We start from the raw sequence: 24,862 nt of genomic DNA, 5'->3' as shown, positions 1-24,862 counted from the left end.
CTTCTCTACAGTCCTCAAATTTATCAAATTCTTTATAATGCAAGAGATTTGGATTTGTAATTGTAAATGTAACACTTACAGTAATTTCATTATTATATATTCACTACATATAAATTTTGTACATCATTCAATTTAGTGTTTTGATTAATCATTACTGTGAAGCATTTTGTACCTGTGTGTGTGTGTGTGCAGATGTCTATATGTGTGGATATATGTATATACACACACATATATATATATGAGCTGGTTGTGAAACACTCTTTCATTGGGTACCTTAACATCCTATGTGATTTGACATTCTGCTTGCCTCTGTCTACAACAGGTGCCAAATAAACTTCCCCCCTCAAGTTCCCTCCTGAAGAGGGTGGATACCATAAGGGTGGTTACTTCTGCACATGGTAATTAGAAGGGCAAAGTTAGACTTTCTGTTTATGTCCCAATATGGGCCAGTTTTGCCAGAGAGGCTCTTACTAGCTTAGTAGAATTTCTTTTGGTGCTAAATTTCTATGCTAGTAAATTCCTGTATAGCCAATATTAGAATGGTGATTTTTTTTTTTCCTAGGGTAGTTATTTCACTCAGATAGCCAGCACAAACTGTTCCAGCAAGTGTGGGGCTTTTTCTGCAATAAACTGCATCTGCACTATAACAGTAAACATTGCCCAGTATATAGCAAACCTCAGCCAAAAGGGATTTAGAACTATGACTTGATATTCTAGGATGGAGTGAGAGATGGCACATTTTTTACTCTATCATCTAGGAGGATTTTCAATTAAGTTCAGATAGTTCAGTTATAAAGCTATAACATTTTAACTGTAAGCATTTCTATTTTTCTTCTTGCTTTAGATTGTGCTTCAGTTACTGGCCAAGACAATGAGTATCTTCCTCTGACACAGCTTATGTCACTAAATTAGACTTTGTGAAAAAGACATTAACACTACACTTGAGAGATCAAACCAAAATACTGATAAACTTCAGTTGTGAAGAAGGTTAAACCTTTCATCAAGAGCAATTTTATAATCAAGTTAGTCAAGCTGTCCTGGCCATGATTAATGCACTATCTCTAAGGGAAAGACACCACTGCAGATAAAATTCATGAAGTACTAACCGTGCGATTCTAATTAAGATACAGGTTGTTGCATTAAGCAAATTGAGCTAGTTTAAGGAACTTATTCTTCCAAGGAGTTAATGAAATGGTATATCCCAAAAATTTCAATAAAAAAAGTTATTCTGTTTAAGCTGTTAAATTGCATTGTGAGGAAAAAGAAATGCACTGACCCCTCAATAACCTCACTCTTCTATCCCTTAGTATTTGTGCCTCTCTTTAGTACAAAGAAGCTCTCATAACTTTTCTACTTTCATAAAGAGAGGACAATATATAGGGTCAGTCTGAGTAGTAAAAGTGCATGAGTAGTCAGGAGTACATGCCGCTGATGGAAATAAAAGTATTAAATCTCCATTTCTTAAGACAAGATTCCAAGCAAAAACTCTTACCTCATGCACAGATGGCTGGAACCTTCCCATCTGTTAGTAACTTCTGGCTTCCAACCCCTGCAGGATCCTAACATCAGTCCTCTAGGCATATTAGCATGTCTGGGGAGTATCAGGAGTCAGAGAGATCCCTATTCTGGGTTTACACAACTACTTCAGCACAGATATTCCCTTGGGACTTTTCCTCAGTTTAGATGTGTTTGTGTGTATAAGACATTGAAAAATCAAAACCCACCGAAGAAGCCATACTAGACTGAGCTCTCAACTGGCTCCAGGGAATACTGAAGCAGGAAACTAGTTTAAAAACCTGGTTCTGTTGAACAGCACCTCTGGAGTGGAATTTTCTCATGTTGTGCATGCTAGTGGGGCACATATCAGGTAATACACTGATATACTCCTAGCAGAGTTAGATATTACTCAAACAACAAAACAGTATCATTCTTCACCGGTCATGTTTCCTTTCAAGTTGAAAATTGCATGCTGCATGCATACCAGGTGTCTTTACTTACAGCCTCCAACCTTTGACACCTGTATTTGTAGTACAGAAAAATGCATTTACTAAAGCAGAGCCTCCCAAGCTGCAGTTTTTGTAGCACTGGTGATACACAAACTACTGCCATACCACATGTGGAGCCAGGGCTGCCTACTAGGAGATACTCAGCTGAAGTGTAGGATGAACACCCCAAACCTGCTACTGTTGGCAATCAGCTACTACCAGCCTGGAGGGACTTACCTAGTGGCTTACACAGATTTCTATACATAGGCAATTATTACTGTTAATGGTCGTTGATCAGAACAGCTTTATTATCTAAATCATTCAGGAGATCATAGTCTCCATAAAGTAACAGTAGAAATAACTTCAATCAATATAGATATGTGTTCAATAAATATGAGTAGAATTCATTGCTACAAGGCATTAGCATTAGATATGGTGGTAGATTAAATGATCAGGAAATATCAGGCAAGGAGCAGAAGTAAGAAATTAATTAGGAATTTCCACTGGCAAAGGTCAGCAAATCTTTCTGACCATTAGCAATGAATACATATCTGTATCACTAAGTAAAGAACATACATAACAGATAAGACACAGAACAAGGCAGCTAAGGAAACTAAGAGAATGACACACAACAAAAGAGTAAGGCTCATATTTCTAGTGTTCCAAGACATGCGCTGAGAACTTTGGCCTTGAAGATAGGTAGGATTTCTTTACCAATGAACCATACATTCAGTCCCAAACTTCAAGATAAAATAGAGATAAACGTGTTATCAGAGCCCCAGATAGTCTTAGACTTCATATCACTGCTAGATATGAGTGATACGGAGTGTTTTTCACATCACACCTGCCCAGCTTTGCTCTTTGCCGTCCACTATCCTTAAGGAAATATTTAAAAAATACGCATTTATTTCTGAGAACCCAATTTCTCTGGGTTGGGTGCCTCAAAATGCCTCAATTCTCAGCCCATAGTCTGGAAACTTCTGTCAGGACGCGAGCAGGGAGTGAGGGGATGGTTGTAACCCAGCACGTGAAGTGACTTGGACAGGAGTTTTACCTTCCCAGGGCCGAAGAGATACAGATGCATACAGGTGCCTGCAGCATGGGTTGTTCTGCCCGGACAATCCCCTGTGAGAGCCGGCACGCCGGGGATGGCGGCACTGCCCCGGGCTGCCGAGACAACCGAGCCCAGCAAACTTTTCACCGCAGCCCCTGGTGGTCGGAGCATGCTCGCGCTCCCAAAGGGGGCTGCAGGCAGCGCTCACCGCCCATCGGAGCCGGCCAGGAGCACAGCCGAGCGCCTCCCTTGTGCCGGTGCCGAGGAGCAGCCCGGCCTCCAGGGGCAGACCGTGCCGGCAGCTCTGACACTGTCCCGCCATGGCTCCGGGACTCCCCGTGTCCCTCAGACACGGCCCCCCGCCGCCATCTTGCTAACGGCGCCGCTCCCCGGTGCGGGGCCGGGCTGTGTGGTGCCCTCTGCCCGCCACGGTGAGAGGCCGGGCGTCGCGGAGCCCCGGCTGGCCATGGCGGGGCGCCGGACGCTGTGGAGCTGCTCCGTGCAGCTCGTGGCGCTGCCCTCGGCGGCGGGCTGGTCGGGTGGAACGCCGCAGCCGTTCAACAGCTCCTACCGGAGACCTACAGAGCCGCCGCCGTGGAAGGGGTGGAGCGGCACCATGGAGGAGGAGGAGAAGGGGGACGAGACTCTTCAGGGGCGGCAGCAGCAGCCTGGGAGGTGAGCGGCGCTCTAGCGGCAGCGGCGCTCTGGGGCCGGGGGTCTCTGCCCCCGCGCCTTCCTGTGAGCAGGGGAGAACCGGACCGAGCCGAGCGGCGGCTCCCGCCCCGTGCCCGTCCGGAGGGCAGGCACTGCCCGGGCTGCCGCCGTCAGAGCCCGGCTGGCGGCCGGAGGAGCGGAGCACCTGCTCCGAGCGCGGCAGCGGGGCTCTCCAGACACACACACGGTACCGGGGCCCCGCCGGCGAGTGTGGGGGGAGCGGGCTGAGCCGCTGCGGGAGGCGGTGGGAGCGGGGTAGAGCGGGCGCGGGGAGCCCCTCGGAAAAGTTGGCGGGTGGGTGGGCGAGGTGCGTGGGGCCGGCGAGCCCGGCTCCCGGCCGGGGAGGAGCGGCACAGCCCGGCTGCCCGCGGGGCTCGGCTGTGCCCCTGCCCCGCTCCCTGCCTGCCGCCCCGGCTGGGCACAGACCCTGGCGGGCGCCAGCTCCAAAACCGGCTGCCACCGGAGGGATCTTTTCGCACCGGCGAAAGAAACCCTGCAAGGAAAAAAGTCCTGCTTTCTCTCGCAGCGCAAGGCTTTCGCTTCTGTCAATGGACAGTAAAACATGCTGCAGCAGCGCTCGGAAAGAAACAAGTTATATAATCGCAAAAAAAAAAAAAATCCGCTTCGTAGTGTCGGCGGCTTGGAGAATGTTTTCTTTTGAAGAGGAGACACGAACAGATGTTTCTGTTCGAATTGTATAGTGCGAAGTGGAGGATATTAAGGAGGTCATTTAATGTAATTAGTGCACTCAAATAATCTCAATGATCGTCAATTATCTCTAGCTAGCAAGGGTTTGGGGAAAGTGTTTGTTGACTGCATGCAGTAAAATTCATGAACTTATGCAGAAATGTTTTTTCTGGTGACGATTATGATTTCTTCCATTTGCTAAATGGCGATTATGAAGCAAGCTTTTAGTTTTAAAGGCGAGTACTATTTGTACTTAAATATTTTTTTCTTTAATTCTCAAACTGTACTGACTAAAGTGGCATCAAAATGAAAGATAGTAACAGGAAAACCACTTCAGTTTTCTTGAAAAAAACCTTTGAAAAAAGTATTTTTTTATTCATAGTAGCAGGTGTATTAGTTAAGAAAGTAGGAAGCTTATCTTATTTTGTAGATAACATTTTGAGGAAGACAAGAATATTATTTTTTTTTACCTATTAATTCAAGAATTATTGCAATAGTGGCTTTCAAAATACCCCAAATTGTCTCAAACTGAAATGCCTATTATAAAAAACAATGGGAATTTTTAATACCTGGAGGTTGGAAAGCTCTCTTTCATTCAGTTAAGGATGATGGAGAGTTGGTTTTGGGAGAGGAGGGAAGTAAGGGATGACAGTGAAACTGTTTAGATATAAATAACAGTTATTCAGCTTCTGCTTGGCCTCAAATCAAAAGCAATGTGAAGCCTTTTTAAGAGGAAGCAATCCACTGTTATAATTTTTTTCACTTGCATTATCTAAGTAGATTTGAGGGATGACCAGGAGAAAAATGCTATTTCCTTAGCCCTTATAAGCTCAAGATTGAACCAAAACTGTTAATTTTTCATTCAGAAATAGCTTTTAAGTTCTTTTCAGCAAAAAGGAAGGCAATTATTTTGTCTGGAACGAGAAAAACAGAAATACTGCTATATTAATTAGTGTCTTTATATGGAACACCTGCAGTGAAATTAGTTTTGCTTTTTGTCGCATCTATGAATCCTTTCCTGATTTCCCTTTAATTTTTTTCAGTCTATTGCTTGAACTTTATAGTCTGGAGAGTGAGCCCTACTTCTAATACATTCAGAGCCAGGACCATGGAAAATCACTTGATTGCCTTGTGCCTAAAGATTTGAGCAAAAAGGATTTTTCTGTAAACGAAATGTTGCACTTAGTTTAAATATTCTTAGAAAATCTAGGAAAGAAGTTGTGTGTTATATACTCTTGGCATGTAACATCTTGGTGTTTAGCAGCTGTACAAGGAAGGGATCATTTGGGTTTGAGTAGCCTACAACTGTGCCCAAGCAGATAAACCTGGCAGGGATGTTCAGGAAAGAGAACTGGGCACTGCCAGCTGACCTGTGAAAACTGCTGCCGTCATACCCCTAAGTGTGAAAAACAAAGTTTGATCAGATGTGTGAGTGAAAAATTGGGTGTTAAAAAATTTCAAGAGTTACTTCTTCTGTAAGACCTGTTAACTGTGGTTGGAGCTGGAAGTCCTACTGTCTGGTGAGTAAGGCTTATGATATGGCAACAGGTTTTATTGCTTAAAGTATTTGGAAATATTTTTGTCATGCTTTGGACTGGTTTTTGTGGGAAGGTTTCAGTGATATTCAGCTGTTTCTGGTAAGAATGTGGCAATAGCAGGGTGTTTATGTGTGTTTGTTCAGATGTGTTTACATGAAACACCTTGTCTCCTTAAAACACCCATGTATTTAAGATGGTGCCTTGAAAATTAGTAGATAGCTCATGTTTGTGTTGGAAGTATGCCTTGACTCCTTCATAAGAAGAAAAACCCAAACCACACAACTTCTAGTATTAACACTTCTGTTGTTGTCTAACAACTGAAACACTTTGCATTTTGTTTAGAGTAGTGAAGACATTGTAATCTAGAGTTGTGGGGATGGAATCAAAGGCCCTTTAAATATCGGAAAAAAGGCTGGAATGAAAAACATTTATGTATCATGATGTTTCCAGTTTCCTTCAGGATTGATGTTTTGCTCTGTCTCTGTACTGTTCCTTGGAATTTCTTCTTAAAATGGATGTGTTTCAGTTAAAGAACTATAAGGCTGCTGCATTGGATGTGTTTTCTGGCTTTCTGGTATGAAGCTTGGATGTTCAAAACTTTCATTATTTGGAAAGGCTGGTGACCTTTTAGCTTAACTCGTTTTAAAGTTGGCCTTTCAACAGGTGTATTGAAGAAAAGCATCTATTTCAATTAAAAAAAACAATCACTTCCTTATCTTACTCGACCTGGAAATTATTTTATTGGATTTCAATAAATTTGAATTCAAATGTTATCAATAGTTCTGTAAAATCCATATAAGTATAGGGTGCATGTAAATACATAGAGGGAGATAAAGAATGTTGTTAGGACAAGCAAAAATTGATTTTATATTGAAAATCAAGTAGAATAGAAAGAATTTACAGAAGTATTTTCATGTTGCAGAGAAATTACATTGGACCCAATGTGCCTAGACCTTGAACTGAAAAGAGGGAATCAAAATAGCCAAGCCTTTAAATATGAATAAAAACAAAATTTTATGACTGTCTATTAACTTAAAAATAAAATGGAGCTCTTGGGTGTTGCTGCACTTCCTGGACAACTGAGGTTTTATAGAGTTTTAAAGGGTTATTCTTGGTGTGAGTCTAGAGGAAGTTTGCATAGGTGTTTGTTCTTTTCTGGCATGGGGAGACAAGGAAAAAGAAAATTAAAAGGCTTAGTAAATGAAGGTGGAGATAGCAATTGCACACATAAAAGTTCTGGAGTCGATGGTAAATGAACTTTAGATCCTACTTTGCCATGTAGATCCTATGCATCAAAGCTTTAACATGATTTCTGTTTGTTTTTATGGAAACAGTTCTTACATTGCTTCTCTAACCACATGCTACAAAGGACATCAGTTTTCTCCCACAGCATGCAGAAGTGGAGCCTTAATTTCATTACATGTAATAGCATTTGGGTGTAGTCATATCTAATTGACATTAAGATGTTAGATGGAAAACCTTTACCCTTAGGATGGAGTGTGAGCTTGTAATATTTCAAAACTTTTTTTTTAGTTAAGAAAAACATATGCTAACAGCTTCAATGGCATCATAACTTAAAATGCAAACTCCAAGATGTAGAGCCTGTTAACACACAGGAGTGGCTAAAGTGTGTTTTTAAATGCTCAATTTCAAAGTTTGACAGTTTTTTCTAACAGTAAATCCCATCCTGGCAAGGTGTGCCCCTGTCATTAACTGGAGTCACATCAGTAACCAGCTGAAACTCATGAGCTGCTCGTTTGCATAAATAGTTACACCAGTGCAGCTGGTGCCAGAATGTTAAAGCTGGGCTCTGGATCCTATAGCTGGCTTGGTACAAGTTTCATGTTTGCTCTTTTGGAAAAGCTTTATTGAAATTCTGTCTAAGTATGAAGATCGATGGAGATTGTAGTTGCTGTTGGAATCCACAAGTTACCTGTACAGCTGTGTGCATATGCTATCTACATTTATTTTTCTGTTGATTTAAAAATTGTTTGCATTTGACCCGGGTATTGTCTTGTGTACCATAACACAGCTGTAATGCACAAACCTTGCTTCTGTGTGTCAGCCTCAGTCCTGCAGAGCAGGTAAGAAAACTTTGATTCCAGCTCTTGTTCTTTCAACATTCTTCCCTATAAATTAACTAGTCTTACGAAACTAGTTGTTTAGGGAGAGCAAAGGAAAGCAATTTCCTTTCTGGTGTAAGGAGATTTGACTCCAGCTTTCCTTTGGTGACTGCTTCAGCAATAGCACAGAATTACACTGCTCTTGTGCTTAATCATAATGATAGTCTAGGCTGCTCTTTCAGATGTTGATGGCCACAAGCCAACTCATGGGTTCTTTTATTCAAGACTGCAGTAAAAGATGAGGGTAGAGAGGAAAAGAATTTCCTTTAAAGGCCTACATTGCTAAAGAAATGGGCTCTTGGGTCTGTCACCTCTGTTCGGCTGCATGTCCTCTGTGGGCAGCTACTGTCATATCAGGGATCACAACTTAAACAGGATATGCATGTGACAAAAACGTGCTCTCATATTATCTACAGATCATAGACATGTTTGGGGACTTCAGAATGCTCATATTGGACTGGGACAATCAGCTGGGACACCTGAAAACAAAGGGAAAATAGTTATGTATTGTCCCAGATCCAGTATCTTTATTCAGTTGACACAATGCCCTCAGCTGGTCAGATTTAACTCAGCCTTTAGAAATTATTGGCTCCGGGGACTACTGATGGGTCTGACTCTAAAGCCTATTTGCATTTGTATCCAGAGGCATGTAAAGGTGTAGCTGATGGGCATGAATAACTTTCTGTTGGTTTAGTTCCCCTAATGAATACCAGCAAAATAGAAGTGGAATGTGTAGTAATGGGAGTGGGCTGCCTTGTGGGTGGTAGGTAGCTATTGAATGTGTTTGGTTATAATATGAAACATTACTGTCTAAGGAGGTAAATGGAGAATTGCAGCATCATCAGTACTAAGTGTAAATGAAACCTTGGAAGAGAATAGATTGAAAATGAAAGGGTAGAAGGAATTGTTGAACCTAACTTGGTGGTATGTGTAACTGAGCTACACAGTGAATACTAAATGGAGGGTATTTAATTAATTTCTTTTTCTAGGCCAGTGGTGTCATAAGTAGTTTTTGTTTACAACAATATATTCCTGTTCTCACCCTTCCCTGTCCTAACCAGTTTGTTGGTATAAACACTTGCATGGTTGCACAGTGATGCAGGTGAAAATTAAGTGCTTCTCTAGGGATGGTAAGGTAAGAAGTGACTATCAGCTAGATTAGTTTCTTAAACAAGTTCACCATGTGGACAAAAGTATTTGTTTTGGCAAGCCTGGGTGAGTAGTGAGGACGGAAATGTATTGGCTCATGGTAGTAGCTGCTTGAGTAATACAGCTGCTGAAGAATAAGCCTAACAACAGATGACCATGGGTAGATATCTCACCTTTTTTTATTTTTAATCTTATTTTTCTCCATGATGTCTAAATAAAACTTTGCTTTGTTTTACTGTTGATGTCCTCAAAGCTAGGGAAGAATGATAGAGGGCTGATTCTAATTCCACGAGGTTGTTTATGGAGAAAGCTATTCTTTCTTTTTTCTGGTGTCAACTCTTGTATTCATTTTTCTTGAATAGTACACAAGGGCAGTGTAGAATCAGGATACTTAGGGATCTGTTGAATGAAAATTTTGGCAACACTTTTTGTTACTAAGGATTTTTAATGTGATTCCAATAATAGAAGTATTCACAGATCAGCTAATGCAAGCTTGAGAGATCTTTGTGTGAAATCCTAATAACAAGAGCATCTGGAATAATTGCTGGTGCAACTGCTGTGCAGTGATAAAAAAATAGGTATAGTGAAAGAGAACTTCAAGATGTGTAGCAGTATACAGTTCACAGAAAGCTCATGTTCTGGTAAGTCTACAATGGTAAGATGGAACAACTTGAAGTACTACACAATAAAAGTTTAAATGCATTCAGAATTTTCCAGTCTCAAACTGTTCATTAATTAAAGCAGCCAATTTCAGACCTGAAGGGAAAATAAAAGCAGAGCCAAAACTTAGCTGGCAGTCATTTGATAGTAAAGCTTGTGGGAGCCAATTACTTACATGGTCACTAGCATTTGCAAATACCTTTCTTTCTAACTGAAACAATTTTTTGTTTTATTTCAAGCCAAAATGCTTGGGTTTTTGCAGTCATTAAAAATACATATAATGAAAGAAAAGTTCAGAGTTGTGTAGCTGTATATGGAGAAAGCTCAAAGTCTTGTTTTGGTAAGGCTGCAGTGGTGTGAGTTTGCTGGGAATTACGTGCTATCTCTCCTAGGTAATCATTAGTGCAGCCTAGTTCTGGATGTAATTTACACTGAGAGACAATGATTAAAAATGAACCAAACCCTTCACTTCAAAAAAGCAGAGAAATTCAAGGTATTTGGGAAGCTATGGAATCTTTACAAGGCAATTGTCAAGTTTTGAGGAAGTTGTTGTGTTCCAGTAAACTGTAGCTTCATAGTAATTCTTAAACTGTCAGGTCTATGGATTTGTTACATAAGTCTGTTTTGGCTGACTTGATGCTTTGTAGCATGTTGTGCATGGTTCTGTGATTAGTAGGGGGAACTGCATCCATTGCATTTATGGAGCAGCAGATCTTAGTGGAGACTGGGTAGAAAAGGTGAAGATGAGATTTTATGCCTATGTTCAAGTAATTTGGCTTGAAGCTCTGCTATGTTTGAAAGACCATTTGAAAAGAAAAATTATAATGGCAGAGTGCTTCTTGTAATGTTGTTGTATCCTTTTGCAAACCTTCTTTTGAAACAGAGCATAAAAATATTTAGCTAAATTTTTGTTATTTTCCTTGATAGACACAAGACTCAAAGCCAAAATATTTGTATCCAAATTTTCAGTTATATAATCAATGCTAAAATAAACCATTTATCCAAAACTTGTTGTCCTAAGGGCCATATCCTGTTAACAGGTGTAAGCCAGTTTAGTGGGATGTCAGACATGGATCGTCCATGCCACGTCTTGTCAGATCTACAACTTCACTCTTCCTTGGTGGCTTATGAGGGGTGCCTTAGTATTTGATGTTGGAAAACCTGATCTGTGAGCTCAGCATTTTGATTCATGTTAAACTTTGTCTTATTCATCAGCCTGTTCTGTGTTCTTCCCCTCTGTCTAGAACACCTTCTGGCCTTGTGGATTTGGATGACTAATGGTCTTCTTTAGGAGTTTGTATGTCTTGGTTCATTTCCTCTTCTGAATTCAGTTGAAAGAGCGAAGCACCTCTGAGGACAGAGAGAGAGGGTGGTTGCCTTGTGTCTCTCCTGAGCCCCTCTTACAAATAGTGTCAATGCCCTTGCCCTCTGTCAGGGTAAGTTGCCTCATCCTGAAGGGTGGATTCCATTTGCCAGGAAGGCTGTTTAATGGTTTTAAGTAGAGTAGTAGTTTTTATGTTTAAAAGTGTAAAAAGGTTTTGTATAGAACTTTACATAACAATAAGCATTCACCAGGGATGTGATCCCTTCCCTCTTTCCCTCCTAAGTGAACAGAACTCAGTTCCAGTTTGATTTTTCTATCTCTATACCTCATAATTTTTGCTGCCATTTAAGTAGTTTTTCAAGTGCCAAACTATTATTTTTGGGTAGGAAGATTTTAGGAAAGCTGGCAGAAAAACCAACTGATTTCTGATTGGATATTTTCTAGTATTTAAAGTATACCTGCTAAATCTCCTTATCTGTAGAGGCTTTCTTTTGCAAAAATGTAAGAATCTCCTTGGACTTAAAATTGGTTGGGTTTTATTTTAAGCTAATGATTTCTGGCTTTCAAGAAATTATCATCTTGCTCTTCTATATAAGAAAACTATGTCATGAATATTGTAGGATATATTTATTAAATTTAAATGGAACAGAAACTATCTGGCAAGACTGATACTTCAAAGGAACCTACAGTTCATCAGGAATACTTTAACTGATTGTAAATCTTTCCCTTTCTTATGCATGTAAAAGGTTTAAAGTATTCTGTGAGCACTGAGGTCTTTTATCCCTTCAGTTGCTTATGGAATACTAATGAAAGTAATGTATGTGCATCATGTGGAAAATATGTTGGCAGACAGATAGATACCTGCAGTGCCTTAAATGCTTTGGAATTGTCTTTGTTTAATCAGCATAGTCGATCCCTGCTTCCCTTAGGGGTTTATACTTTCAGAAAAAGATCAAAGGTTTATATGAAGGTTTAAGCAAAAGTAAAATTCACCTATTTTAGAGATGAATGAATAGATAAACAGAAGCTTAAAAATAAAACTTAAGGCACCCTAGTCTCTAATATAAAATGTCTTGTAGGAGCAATAATTATGGTAGTTACATATATTTTAAAAATCAGATGTCTGAGATGTTAAGAGAATCATTTCCTGGAATTAAGTACCTATCTGATTAAACTTTTGTGATCTGTTTTCATTATCCTTTCTAAAAGAGTAGTTGTTTTATGCTGTGTCTGTGTGCTTTGCTAAATTAATAAACTGACTTGGCACTGAAAGTGCTCTTTGAGGAATGTAAAAGACAACCCAAACCCAACTCTTAAAGTAGCAGTAAAATATTCAGTGCCATTTTTTGGGTATTCTGTCTGCCTTTCTGTGGCACTGATTCCTTGTGTTACCATTTAGGTCTGCTTAAAGTACTATAGAGCAAGTTGAGTGTTTAACTGAAGGCTGATTCCGGGAAATGTGTAGTGGAATAGAGGAAGAAAGCCTAGAAATAGCAACAGTTAAATTTAAATTATGATGCAGATATGATATCCTAATGCTAAACAGGAAATATGTTAGTGGAGTGGTTTAAGTAAAACTGCAGGAAACAGGAGTACAAAGCAATTACATAAAATAAGATTGTAACCAGGGATAAAAAAAATTCAATCAGCCATGTTTTCTGAATGCCGTCCATGCTTTTTTATTAGAACTGAATTTTGATGTGTTAGTATTTTATTTCTACTGTATAGCACAGTAATGGTTATTTTGTTAAGAAAATTTCACAATATTTATCAATTGTATTCTTTGCAGCTGATACCATACTTAGTGTTTAGTCATCAGCTGCTGCTGAAATAGCTGAAATGAACTCTGCATTTGAAGTTGGAGCATCATCAGCAGATGCATTTGGGTTCAGTTTGCTGACACACGTGTGTAATATCTTGGCTGAAATGTGACAGTGAGCAATATATTTAATTTTCCCTGTAACTGAGCTTATGGGGGCAGAGTGAGTTATGCAATTTCTAAGAAAACTCAGAGCTTCAATTCTGTTCTCTGACAATGTTGTTTGCATGGACTGCCTTGCCTACATCAGCCCAGTGCTTCTGAGTGTACAGCTGGAGTCTGAGTATTTGTTAGTGAAACAGTAGATAGGACAAAACTCTGTCCATCTACTAGATGTGGTGGAGAATTTTCCACAGGATGAACTTCACAATTTGTTATTAAAAATTATTCCTGCAGCTAAGCTGTAAATAGTGCTATCTGTTCTTTAATAGTTGTCTTCCAGTTTTAATTAGGTAGAATTTGTAAATGCCAGAAAGTTGTGCACTCATTAAAACAGTAACCATTTTTTTGAAGCTAAAAGAACAGTGTATTTACTTTCAACATTTCAGTTGAAAATAAATATAGAAATCGAAGCATTTAAATTAAATTGAATTGCTTTGGCAACTTCTGAAATAAAATAGGGATATTTGGTTTTTCTGCCTTGAGTATAATTAGATTATATTTGTAAAGTCTGCAACACCGAAGTGCTGTTTGGAATAAGAGACTCTGACTACTGAGTTTGTAGTTTTGTAAGAAATGTACCAGAATCGTAACTTCATAGAAATAAGTTTTTCTCAGTTATTTTTTCACTTTTTTATATTTCACAATGGAATTAAGAGCAAATGTTGCAGCTGTGATTGAAAATATTTCAATTTCCTGTGGCCTTTCAACAGTCAGTTCAGTTAAATGTGTATCAAAATTGTATTTGAAACAGTTATTTACCTTTATTATAATAAACTTCTTGTTTGTTTTAGACAAAATATGAAACAGTATCAAAATCTCCTGTTCTGAGTTTCCTGCATGTGTGTTGGTTTAAGTGTTAGTAATGCTACACAAGACTGCTGGTTTTACTACAAAACCAAGTCACTATATAGGCAAATCCTAAAGTACAGTATAGTTCCAGGGTCTCTTGCACAGACTTGCAGGATTGTGTTACATCAGGCACTAAAAGTCATAAGTTTCAGGAGGAATGACTGTTCTTCCAAAATGTAAATTAAGGAGCCCTTCCCCCTCGCTTTTGCAGTTGGTAGATTATAGTGTTAGTATCTAAAGCTGCGCATTCCAGGGAGTAAAATTCAGCCTGAACTACAGAGAGCCCTCATGTCTGCTTGTCACAGCATGTTTTTGAAGTCTTTTGTGTAATAGTGACTGTTTTAAAAGCATATTTTGTTGATTAAAAAAATACAGTAGATCATAAAACAGGAAAGGCGGGCTTGTTCATAATGCGTGTGAGAACATTCAGTCTTATGAATGTCGATGCTAGACCAAGAAAATATTGATTAATTTAATATTTGATTTAGCTCTTCTGAAAAAGGTATGGATAAGAGCACAGATGAAGAGCAGCCTTCAACTGCCTGTAACCAGTACCCTAAGGAAGCAGTGAAGAAACGTCAGAATTCAGGTCGAGGTTCCGGGAGCAATGATTCTTCCAGGACCTTCAGAAAAAGCTTCAGGCTGGACTACAGATTAGAAGAGGATGTAACTAAATCAAAGAGGGGCAAAGATGGGAGATTTGTCAACCCGTGGCCAACATGGAAATCACCAACCTTACCCAACATTTTGAAATGGTCCTTCATGGAAAAAAATAACAGCAATGTGCCACGCTCAAAACAGGTGAATATTCCATGTTTTACTTTTGTGATTAAGACTGCTTTTACCTCTGCTCTAATGAGTAAAATAGGACAGTTTCTAACTAATTCTCATTAGGCATCTTCTGGAGACTTTTCTAAGTCTTACTTTTCTGATTTTATTGACATTTTATTCTTTTCAAAAGGTAGGTTAATACTTTCTACCTCTTTAATTTTTATCTCCTTGTTAGTTCCTCATGCTTTAATTTATATAGCTCAGTTTATATTTATAAAAACAAAAAAAAAATTGGGCCTCTAGCTCAGTCATAAACCAGTTACAGCCATTCCTTTTTAATAGGTGTTGCCTTATGAAGCATACTATTAACTTAATTTGTGTTGCATGAAATAGCTTATATCATGACATATCCAATTTTTTAAATTTTGCCTTTTTTTTCTAGATGGCAATTTAATACGTGTGTTGCATCTCTTGCATGAAAATGTAATAGTTTTTGTCACCTACTTAGAAAAATACTTACAAATCTGTTTTTCATGTTTCAGTACACCAGGAGAAAAAATTGCATGTGTTAAAACTAACCTGAGCAAGTATTTGTACTGAAACACTTAAAGTACATTGCCAGTTTACTGAGTAACACTGTTATTTGTTGTTGGTGAAATGCTTTTGTCAGGTATTGTATGTAAAGAAGGAGCCAGGAGAAGCTTCTTTCCCACAAAGAATAATAGGTACTGGAAAGCCATGGCTTATCTTTATGGCCACAGGAGGTATAAAGATGACTAGGTTTTGGCAGAATTACTTCTCAGTGCATTTCTGATGTTGACTGTACTTCAGAAAAGCTGTGCTGAAGGGTGCACAACCAAGGACAGTATTTATTAACAAGCAGGTGTTAATAATGCTTTTAAGCATGCAGGAAGGTATGCACAAGCTATAAATCTCACAGCTAGTATTTAGCAAAGAGCTCTCCATTTTGTCTTACCTGAACTACCTGTGAAGGAAGGAATTCTATCAGTTTTATGGACAGGAAAGCCACGTTAGGCATTAACACGCGATGGTTTGGGGATGTTTAAGGAACAAATAAATTGGCTGTAATTTAATAATAAATAAGTTGACTTAGAAAGAAGAACAGCAAACTTGTGTCAGTCTTGAGATCCCGTCCAGCAAATTTGGTGTTTTCCTTGTGGTGGCAATGGTTGCATCAGTGTGTGCAGCTTTTTAGACAGTGTCCTGGCCACATTTCCATGAAATGCACACCTGTAAGTTTTCAGTTGTCTTTGACTGCTGCCTTCCTTGGTTTGTGTGGAACAGGCTTCATGCCTTCCCAGTGCTGGTTGGAAACCTGGGTAGTGACAGAAGTCCCTTGAAGGCAATGCTGAGGTGTACTGTGGAGTGCAGAGCGTACAGCACTCTGATGGAGTGCAGAACTGCAGCACTCCCCTTTAATTTACAGTTTGTCCCTACAATAAAGGATGATCACAAAGAAATCTACAAGGCACCAGTTGAAAAGCCAAAAAGGAATCTCTCTGACCCAGCTGGGATTAATCATGGGTTAATTTTATTTTTTGCATAGGGGATCTTTTAATTGGGTGCCTATAATTATTCATGAGTTTGCTGAAGTAAATCAGAAACAGAAGAACCTAGACAGTGGTCAATGAAATGCTCTTCTGGAGTCCTCAGCCATTTTGATGCTTGTTTCAACCAGTTTTCTTCCACCCCTGCATCAGCCTGTGAAGTGCATCTGAGCTTGTTTAAAATTCAAACTAAGGGCTCCATACTTTATTTATCGCTGCTAGATGTCACATCCTCTGAGCCAGATTACTGCTTCAGTTTCCACGTTGAGTGAGCCTAGTGATGCTCTGCTATGCTGGGCAGGTTCAGTTTATCTGTACCAAGTGCTTTGTGTATGTAAAAATGAGCATATTATCCAGGATATGTGCTTGTCTTCACTGTGGAAAAGCTATATGTATTATAATCATGCCTACACAATGAGCCTATATCATCATAGAATGCATGGACTTCTTGTATTTTCATTACAGGCTTTATGAATAACTTTGTTCAGTGCTGTTGGAGGATCTTTAATTATTAGTTGTTGGATCAGCAGTTTAGATTGTTCTCATTTCTGTAAATCCTGTGGTATTCCAGTATGCACTAAGCACCAAAAATCCCAAGCTAATCAGCTACTCTTACCAAAGCCTGTCATGTGTTTTTTCTTGCTTTGCATTAGGAGGGCAAGAAGAAAAGGGAGGGGGAAGGGACACAGCAGGTGGATTTTTTTATTACTTGAGTAGTGAAGACAAGACAGTGTTAAGCACATTTTAGTTCTGTTGGTAGCTGATTTGACATAATTGCTGTATTTCAAAAATCTGTTATAATTCTTCTAGTTTTAATGTTTCTGGTTAGTCTGACAGAACAAAATGTATTATAGCAGGATAAAAGTTCCATAAGATACATATTTCATTCATTATATTGCTTTATCCTGTTGTGTGAGTTTTAAGTATTTCATGTGAAGTATGCTGCTAATAGAATTTGTGTTTTAGTTTGAAATCTTACGAGTTGAGTATTTCTTATTACTTTAAGGGGATTTTAGTGTGCTTTTGTAAAATACTAAAAAAAAACCCAACCAAACAACCCCGAGCATAAATCATATGCACTGAGAAGTAATGTTTTGGTGTGATTTACCATGATAGTTTAACAACATGCTGGGTTTCTGATCTTATCCTCTGAGGAATCCTTGCTTGGATCGGAGGCTGTGTATCACAGATCTGGAGAGCACAAGCTTTGTACAGGTTACGCTGCCTTTGTGCTCTTGGTTTGTCTTGAACTTTTGTTCACGGAGTTTCATTTCAATAGGTCAGGATAGCAGTTGTTTGGACTGTGCTCTTCTCTATCCATCTTCCTGTCTGTGTGACTTTTACAAATGCCTTTTATAGTGATTAGTTCTACCTTTAAATCAACTATTCTAAGTACCTGATAGCATCAATCCCACTGACATCCCTGTAAAGCCTTTATTAATAGTGCAGATGTGTTGTGGCTTTAGGCAGCCAAGTTCCAGTCAGCTGCTTGCTTCCACCCTCCACTGGTTGCACCCCAGTGGATTGAAAGGGGAAAAATCAGGTAACTTGTGGGTTGAGATAAAGACAGTCCAATAGGTAAAGCAAAAACTGTGTGCACAAGCCAACTAAGAAATTTATTCTCTTTGTATGGGCAGGCAGGTGTTCAGCCTTCCCCAGGAAGGCAGGGCTGCATCCCATGTAACAGTTACTTGGGAAGATAAACACCATCCACTCTGAGTGTCCCTCACCTCCTCCTCTTACTCCAGATATTACTGCTGGGTGCAATGTCATATGATATGGGATATCTTTCTAATGGGTTGGGGTCAGCTGTCCCAACTGTGTCCCTCCCAGCTTCTTGTGTGTCCCAGTCAGCTGGCTGAGATGCTGTGTAAGCACTGCTCAGCAGTAGCTAAAACATCAGTCTGCTGTCAGTGCTGTTTTCAGCACAAATCCAAAACATTGCTCTGTAGGTGCTACTGGGAAGAAAATTAACTGTACCCCAGATAAAACTTCATAGAATATGTCTGAGTCCCACTTAAGAACTGATTTTTCACATCTGCCAATTGGCCAGTTCCTCATCCATTTAATATTGTTTATTAATATTGCATAATGCTAATTAAAAAAAACTAATTTGTGCCAAATGTCAGCAAAAATAAGTGAATTAATTTAGTTCTAAGAAAATTCAGATTCTGACTCTAAAATCAGCTACTTAAAAAGAACATTTTCATTAAAAATGTACTAATTGACCTAAGTTGCATTATGACAATTCATTAAGCTCCATATCTGAGTTTTATTTCTTTGCTATAATCTGATTTGTTGACTTAACCATATGTAATTTGTTGGTTTGTCCTAATTTTCATTTTTGAGTGCTATGTTAGTTTTGTGTATCTTTTTTTTTTTTTAATTGAAATATCACAGTATAACGCTTCTGTGGTTCAGATTTCTGTGGCCAATGTTGTTCCCACATACTAAGAATGAAATAGAGATAAGAAAAGGATGGCTTCTTTCTTGGTGAAGCAGCCATTTATCTCCGTCTAAGATTCCTAGTTTGCTTGTATGAACTAAGGACTTGAATTGTACTAACCTTATATTCAGCTTTATAGAAGGTTATCTATTTCTCATTCCTGGAGACAGTAATGGAACTTCTTCAGTAAACATGTCTTGTCCATTAGCTCTCAGAAAAAGCAATTTCATGAATATTTTATTATTTACAGCAGAAGTGCAGGGGGATAGAGATGTGCATGCTTTGTTTTTCCCAACATATGCCTTCCAAATCAATAAAGTATTGTGGAGAAAGTAGCTTCCCTGAAGCTGTCAGGACTAGTTTAGCAAGGCAACTCCTGGAGTCCTAAACTGTCACAGCATCAGCTGGGCTTCTAAAGAAGCACAAGGTCAGCTCTGTATAAACTCATTGATAGTGCTAATCTGTGCTAGGCTGAGAGAATGAGAGCAGCAACCATGGCAGGCAGAACTTGACTTGGAACCAGAAGTGCTGGGACATTTGTGATTGAGGGAGAGGAGTGTCAGGGGTCTAGAAGCTGCCCTAGCACATGAAAATTTTTCTAAAGCCAAGTGAGGAGTTCAGACCATAAGTGTTTGGGATGAGAGCCTTAGCTGCATTGTGGCTAAGCTGGAGATGGTCAGGAATTCTGACAAGACTCAGTTGGTTGGTTTTTTAATAGGAAAGCTCTTATTTATTACAAAAGCTCTTATTTATTGCATATAAAACTTCTGCATTAGCACTTCAACCAAACTGCAGTGAAGAGCATAACTGGTTCAAAATGAGAGAATGAGTGGTGGGTGGGCAGTGAGTTTCAGTAGGTAATGTACAGCCATGGCTTCCTTTGTGCCCGTGTGAGGATACACACAGAGTCAAATTGGAGCCAATCAAAATGAGAGCTGTGCATTTTTTACCTCTGGATTAAAGTTCAGCCAGATCAGTTTTCTGACCTGTTGTACTCAAGTAGGGACTGCAAAACTTGTCAAGCTGGAATACAAGAGGAGATGGGGGAACCTTTTCATAACCAAGCATATCTCTGTACCTTAAGGTTTATCTTAAAAATTATTTTTTTTTAATGAATGTTCATTAAATTCTTGGCAGGATGGGAAAGCAGAATTGTAATAGCTAACATTAGCCAAGTGAGGTTAACCTCTGTGTGCTACTTCTAGATGTAATGAGGATGGACAGAGAGAGGGCCTGATAAAAGCTAGCAGAGCTTTTCTGGAGTGTGGCTGGGGAACATGGCATTTTCTTTCATCTGTGACTTACTTGTGCTAGGACTTAAGAGGATGTATCATTTAGCATAAGCTAAACTTGAGTATTGTAACACTCTGTGTGTGTGTGTATACATACTCTTTCAGGTGAAGGAATCCCTTTGTGGGATGCTGTTAGTGCCTTGCAGTGCTTTCATTGCAATGCCCCCAGCTCTCCTGGCCTGAAGGGATACTCTCTTCTCTTTCTTGACAGAGAAGTGTACATGTTGCAAAAACCTAAAATTAAATTAGGAGGAAGTAGCTGGGATAATGGACATTATAAAAGGCATCTGCTGTGGGCTGCAGTTCTCTGCATTAAAGCATAAACAAAGTGCAAGTCTTGACTGTATAGATTTGTGCCTTGTATGCAGTTTTTCTTCCATAGCCAATGAATTCTGAAATCCCTCATGCATATTGTGTTCTTTTTTTGCCAGGAACTCGACAAAGAACTCCCAGTGTTACAACCTTACTTCGTTCAAACACCAGAAGATGCTGGGAAGACAGGAGCCGGTATGCGAGTCACGTGGCTGGGACATGCCACCGTTATGGTGGAAATGGACGAACTTGTATTTCTCACTGACCCAATCTTCAGCCAGAGAGCTTCCCCTATTCAGCTGTTGGGTCCCAAGCGCTTCCGAGGCCCTCCGTGCACGGTAGCGCAGCTGCCCCGGATAGACGCGGTGCTGATCAGCCACACCCACTACGATCACCTGGACTACAACAGCGTGGCCAGTCTGAACGAGCGCTTCGGGAGCGAGCTGCGCTGGTTTGTGCCCCTGGGGCTCCTGCCGTGGATGCAGAGGTGTGGCTGTGAGAATGTGATCGAACTGGATTGGTGGGAGGAGAACTGTGTCCCTGGCCACGATGCGGTAACTTTTGTCTTCACCCCTTCCCAGCACTGGTGCAAAAGGACTGTGACAGATGATAACAAGGTTCTCTGGGGCAGCTGGTCTGTCTTGGGACCTTGGAACAGGTTTTTCTTTGCAGGAGATACTGGATATTGCTTTGCTTTTGAACAAATAGGTAAAAGGTTTGGACCTTTTGATCTTGCAGCCATCCCCATCGGAGCTTATGAGCCAAGGTAAGAAAATCAGAGTTTGAACAACATACGTAAATGAAAGTATGTACTGATGACAAAAAATACACCCAGAAGTTAAAACTATAGCTGTATTTTATTAAAAAGTGTGTGTATGCATGAGGTTTTTGGAGAGTTTTTTCTTCAGACTTAAGGACAGCAAGGATGAAACAGCAGCCTTTCTTCCCTTAAAAATGTTGAGTAAAAATCTGGAATTAGTCTGTGCCTTTTTTTCTGAAACAACATCATTTAATCCAGCCCATTCCAGTGTATCATTTGCTGCATTTTTCTCTTGCTTCAGTATTTACCTTGGTTTTGCAACTTATCTGGAGACAAGGATGATTTGCTTATAGAGCATGAAAAATCTGCTTCCTCAGGAGAGAACTTTACTCCTTTTGGAGAAAACATTTAGATTATAGTAGTCATATGATGCTGGAAGGAAAGAATGTATGGACTAAGGAAAAAAAGATGGGAATCCAAATAGCATGGTAATAAATTCTGTATCTTTCAAGAATTGCCAAGTTCTCTCTTCTGTTTTGCCTGTTCCCTTGGGCTATCTCTGAAGCACACACTTTTGGTGTGTACTGCTAGCACCAAATTCTTTCAGGGATGGGTTTAAAGTTTTGGCCCTAATGCCTCAGGGCACCAGTAATATGTCCTTAACCTGTTGAAAATAGAGATAAGAAAATATCCTTCAAAAAGAGAGTACAGTAAATGAACTGCTGTTTGTTGGGTGTGTTGGTATAGGTGAGTTTCCTGATCTTGAGTGTTCTGCATGTTGTCCTGCTATACATGCTTATGATTTTTTTATTAGGTGAGCACATATTTCTTTTTGGACTTTGCAATGGCAGTAAAGGAGAAATCTTGCTCTGGATTAAGTGACACAAAAAAGTGCTTCTTTGTTTTGGTAGGTGGTTTATGAAATACCAGCATGTGGATCCTGAAGAAGCAGTGAGAATCCATATTGATGTTCAAGCAAAGAAGTCTGTAGCAATTCATTGGGGGACCTTTGCTTTAGCAAATGAGGTAAATTGCAACACTAAACATGAGTTCAGATTTCCAAGGACTAGACTGTCATTAGTGAAGCTCTGCTTGTGCAGTTTAACCTACATATCTGTAAATGCCTTAAAATGTGAACTTTGTATGAGTGAAAATTGTTACTCTATATACTGCTGTTCAAAACAATGCTTAACTTTTCCTTACCAATTACATAAAATATTTCCATGGTTAAGAAAGGACAGAATTATTGAAGCAAATGTGGAGGATTTCTGATATCCAAATGCTGAGGAACAAAACAGATGAATACACGTGCAGTATTATGCAGTGTTATGCATTGTTATGCAGTAACAAAACCAAACTGAGTGGTGTATCACTTGGACATAGTAAGAACTGCATGCCAGTAGGTCAAGCAGTATTTATTAATTTTGTCTGTCTAGTAAATATATAAACACTATTTTTAATAGTTGATTCAAAGTTAAAACCAGAAAGGATATGAAAAAGTTGAGTTATTATGTTTTTGATTTTTTAAAATGTTTTATGTCTCTCTACACCCCCCCAAGTGCACAGATCTAACAAGAAGGTTTCCCAAATACTTTCACAGCAACTGAAAGTGCAGTGAATAGAAAGTATCTACATTTGTTTTGATATTGTTTTGTAGCTGTTTTTCAACTTCGTTTTTGCATCGGTTGCACCACTTTATCTCCTAATTAATTCCTGATAGTGTGATGACCTGATCTGTCAAGTGTTGTCCATGCTCCTTTGCAGCTGCTTGTCCACCTCCGTGGCAGAGCATGCAGGGAACATAGGATGCCGTGTGTGGATAGAACATTTCCTGTCCGCAGTGTTCCTAGAAATTGTGTTACTAGTGCCCGCGATACAAATGTTACTGTGTGTTTAGGAGCACAAAAATAGATGATTATACCTTGAAGGTGCCTTTCGGCAGTGTAACCAATGCACGGCAGTAACTTGAGGGGCGAGCGTTCGGACGGGACCGCTGCCAGTGAGGGAAAGCGCCGGCTGCTGGCAGCCAGCGCTTCCAGTGAAGCCATCTATTGCTGCGTTAAGGCGACTGAGTTGGGGCTCCAAGTTGAGCCTTGCTCGTTACTCTGCAGCTGTAAATCAGCGTTCTTAGCGTCCAAAAATCTAAAATGAAACCAAACAATTTAATTTGAAAAATATCCTTCTCCTCCCCCCGTTTTCTAGAGATTTCTTTTTTTCCCCTTCAAAAAATGTTGCAGTGGTATCTTTTCCCTCATATTATTCTCATTTTTTTCAGTATTACTTGGATCCTCCAGTTAAACTGAATGAAGCTCTTGAAAGATATGGCTTGAAAAAAGATGACTTCTTTGTCTTGCGCCATGGAGAATCACGGAATTTGAATACAAATGACCGGTTTGAAAACTGAAACAGTGTCAGTTCCTTGTAAGCCCTGTTTGATTTGAACTAATGTAACAATACTAACATAAGGTACACAATAGATTTTTGAGATTGAATTGGATTTCTAAATGCCAGTTTGTCAGTTTCAGAACTAAAGCTTGCATACCAATTTAATGACAAACTTTACTAGTTATATTGTTTATAAATTTAGAGAGGTGATCTAAAAGTGATTTATATATTAACTGTTGTCTGGGAATAACTTGCTCTGATGTACACCACTGATGAAAAAAAAAAAAATTTAAACTCTTCATCTTACCTGCTGCAGCAATAATAACTTCAGCACAGAACATATTCTTAGGATTAATGGTTGACTTGAATTGTTCATTGTTAGACTGTCATCTTCCACTTGTTAGTCTTCAGGTTATGCCCTGTACCTTGATGTACAAGCTTCATACAGCTTCACTGTGTGTTTTGTGGGGTGAAGTCTTCCAATACAGCTGTGTTGTTTAAGCACAAGCATGGTAAAATTGTTTCACTCTTCATTAATGAACCACAAAAACTGAATTTTACATCAAAGAAATGTGCCTTTTAAAGAAAGAGATAATTTAATATTGCATCATGGATGTGTAAAAACTAACTGCTGGCCAGAATACCTGCACACTTCTATTGTTTTGTCTATGTTTTTAATTTAGGTCTGAATGTGTCAATTGCAGCACATGAAGTGGAAAAACCTTTTAATGTCGCTTGTCCTTGCATTAACTCAGCTTTTTTCTAAGTACCTTTTTTTTTTCCTCCAGTAGAAAGTCTTAAGCAAGGGCTGTGGTATTTTTTCTAATAGCTTCCCCATAATTTTAAAGTTTGAATGAGATTACAACATTGTTCAGTGTTATAAAACTTGGCCAAATGTGTCTGTATCAAATTGTCTTGCTCATTTACAGAATTAAAGCCTATTGTTGCCAATAAAAAGGGTTGTTATTCTCCTTCATAGTTTCATTAGCAAATTATGTTTTGTTTATGATTTCTTTTGGTCTGTGGTATATGTGGGTTGACTTGGGGTTTTTTTGCTATTGCTGTACATTTTATTTCCATATCCCACAAAGATAAATATATATAAAAAGGACATATTATTTAAAGGCATGAACTTCTGGCAACTAATTAAAACCAGTTAATGAGATTTCATGCTAGGAACGACTGAGGTAATCTTTTAACTATAGACAGTTATCAAAACTGGTTTAAAACTACCCTGTTATTCAGTGTTGGGCGTGTTTCAGAT

At 39.3% G+C, this 24,862-nt stretch overlaps 1 protein-coding gene across 4 annotated transcripts; it reads left to right on the top strand.

Moving 5' to 3' along the window:
* Positions 1-3,405: 3,405 nt before the first annotated feature.
* On the top strand, positions 3,406-24,533 carry NAPEPLD (N-acyl phosphatidylethanolamine phospholipase D). Of its 4 annotated transcripts, none has more exons than XM_084206327.1 (6): positions 3,654-3,714; positions 11,155-11,346; positions 14,553-14,865; positions 20,573-21,219; positions 22,125-22,239; positions 23,489-24,533. In XM_084206327.1, the coding sequence occupies exons 3-6, from the start codon at positions 14,569-14,571 to the stop codon at positions 23,615-23,617; spliced, it is 1,188 nt and encodes a 395-aa protein (XP_084062453.1). In that variant the 5' UTR covers positions 3,654-3,714; positions 11,155-11,346; positions 14,553-14,568; the 3' UTR covers positions 23,618-24,533. The 4 variants fall into 4 exon arrangements, with proteins under 4 accessions (XP_084062450.1, XP_084062453.1, XP_084062452.1 ...); XM_084206326.1 differs by lacking the exon at positions 3,654-3,714 and adding an exon at positions 3,757-3,940; XM_084206324.1 differs by lacking the exon at positions 11,155-11,346 and having other exon boundaries at positions 3,406-3,714.
* Positions 24,534-24,862: the final 329 nt, after the last annotated feature.

The sequence above is a fragment of the Fringilla coelebs genome, assembly GCF_963513975.1.
Source record: "Fringilla coelebs genome assembly, chromosome: 5".
In the NCBI taxonomy this organism is placed as follows: domain Eukaryota; kingdom Metazoa; phylum Chordata; class Aves; order Passeriformes; family Fringillidae; genus Fringilla; species Fringilla coelebs.
This window is presented reverse-complemented; position numbering and strand designations above follow the sequence as displayed.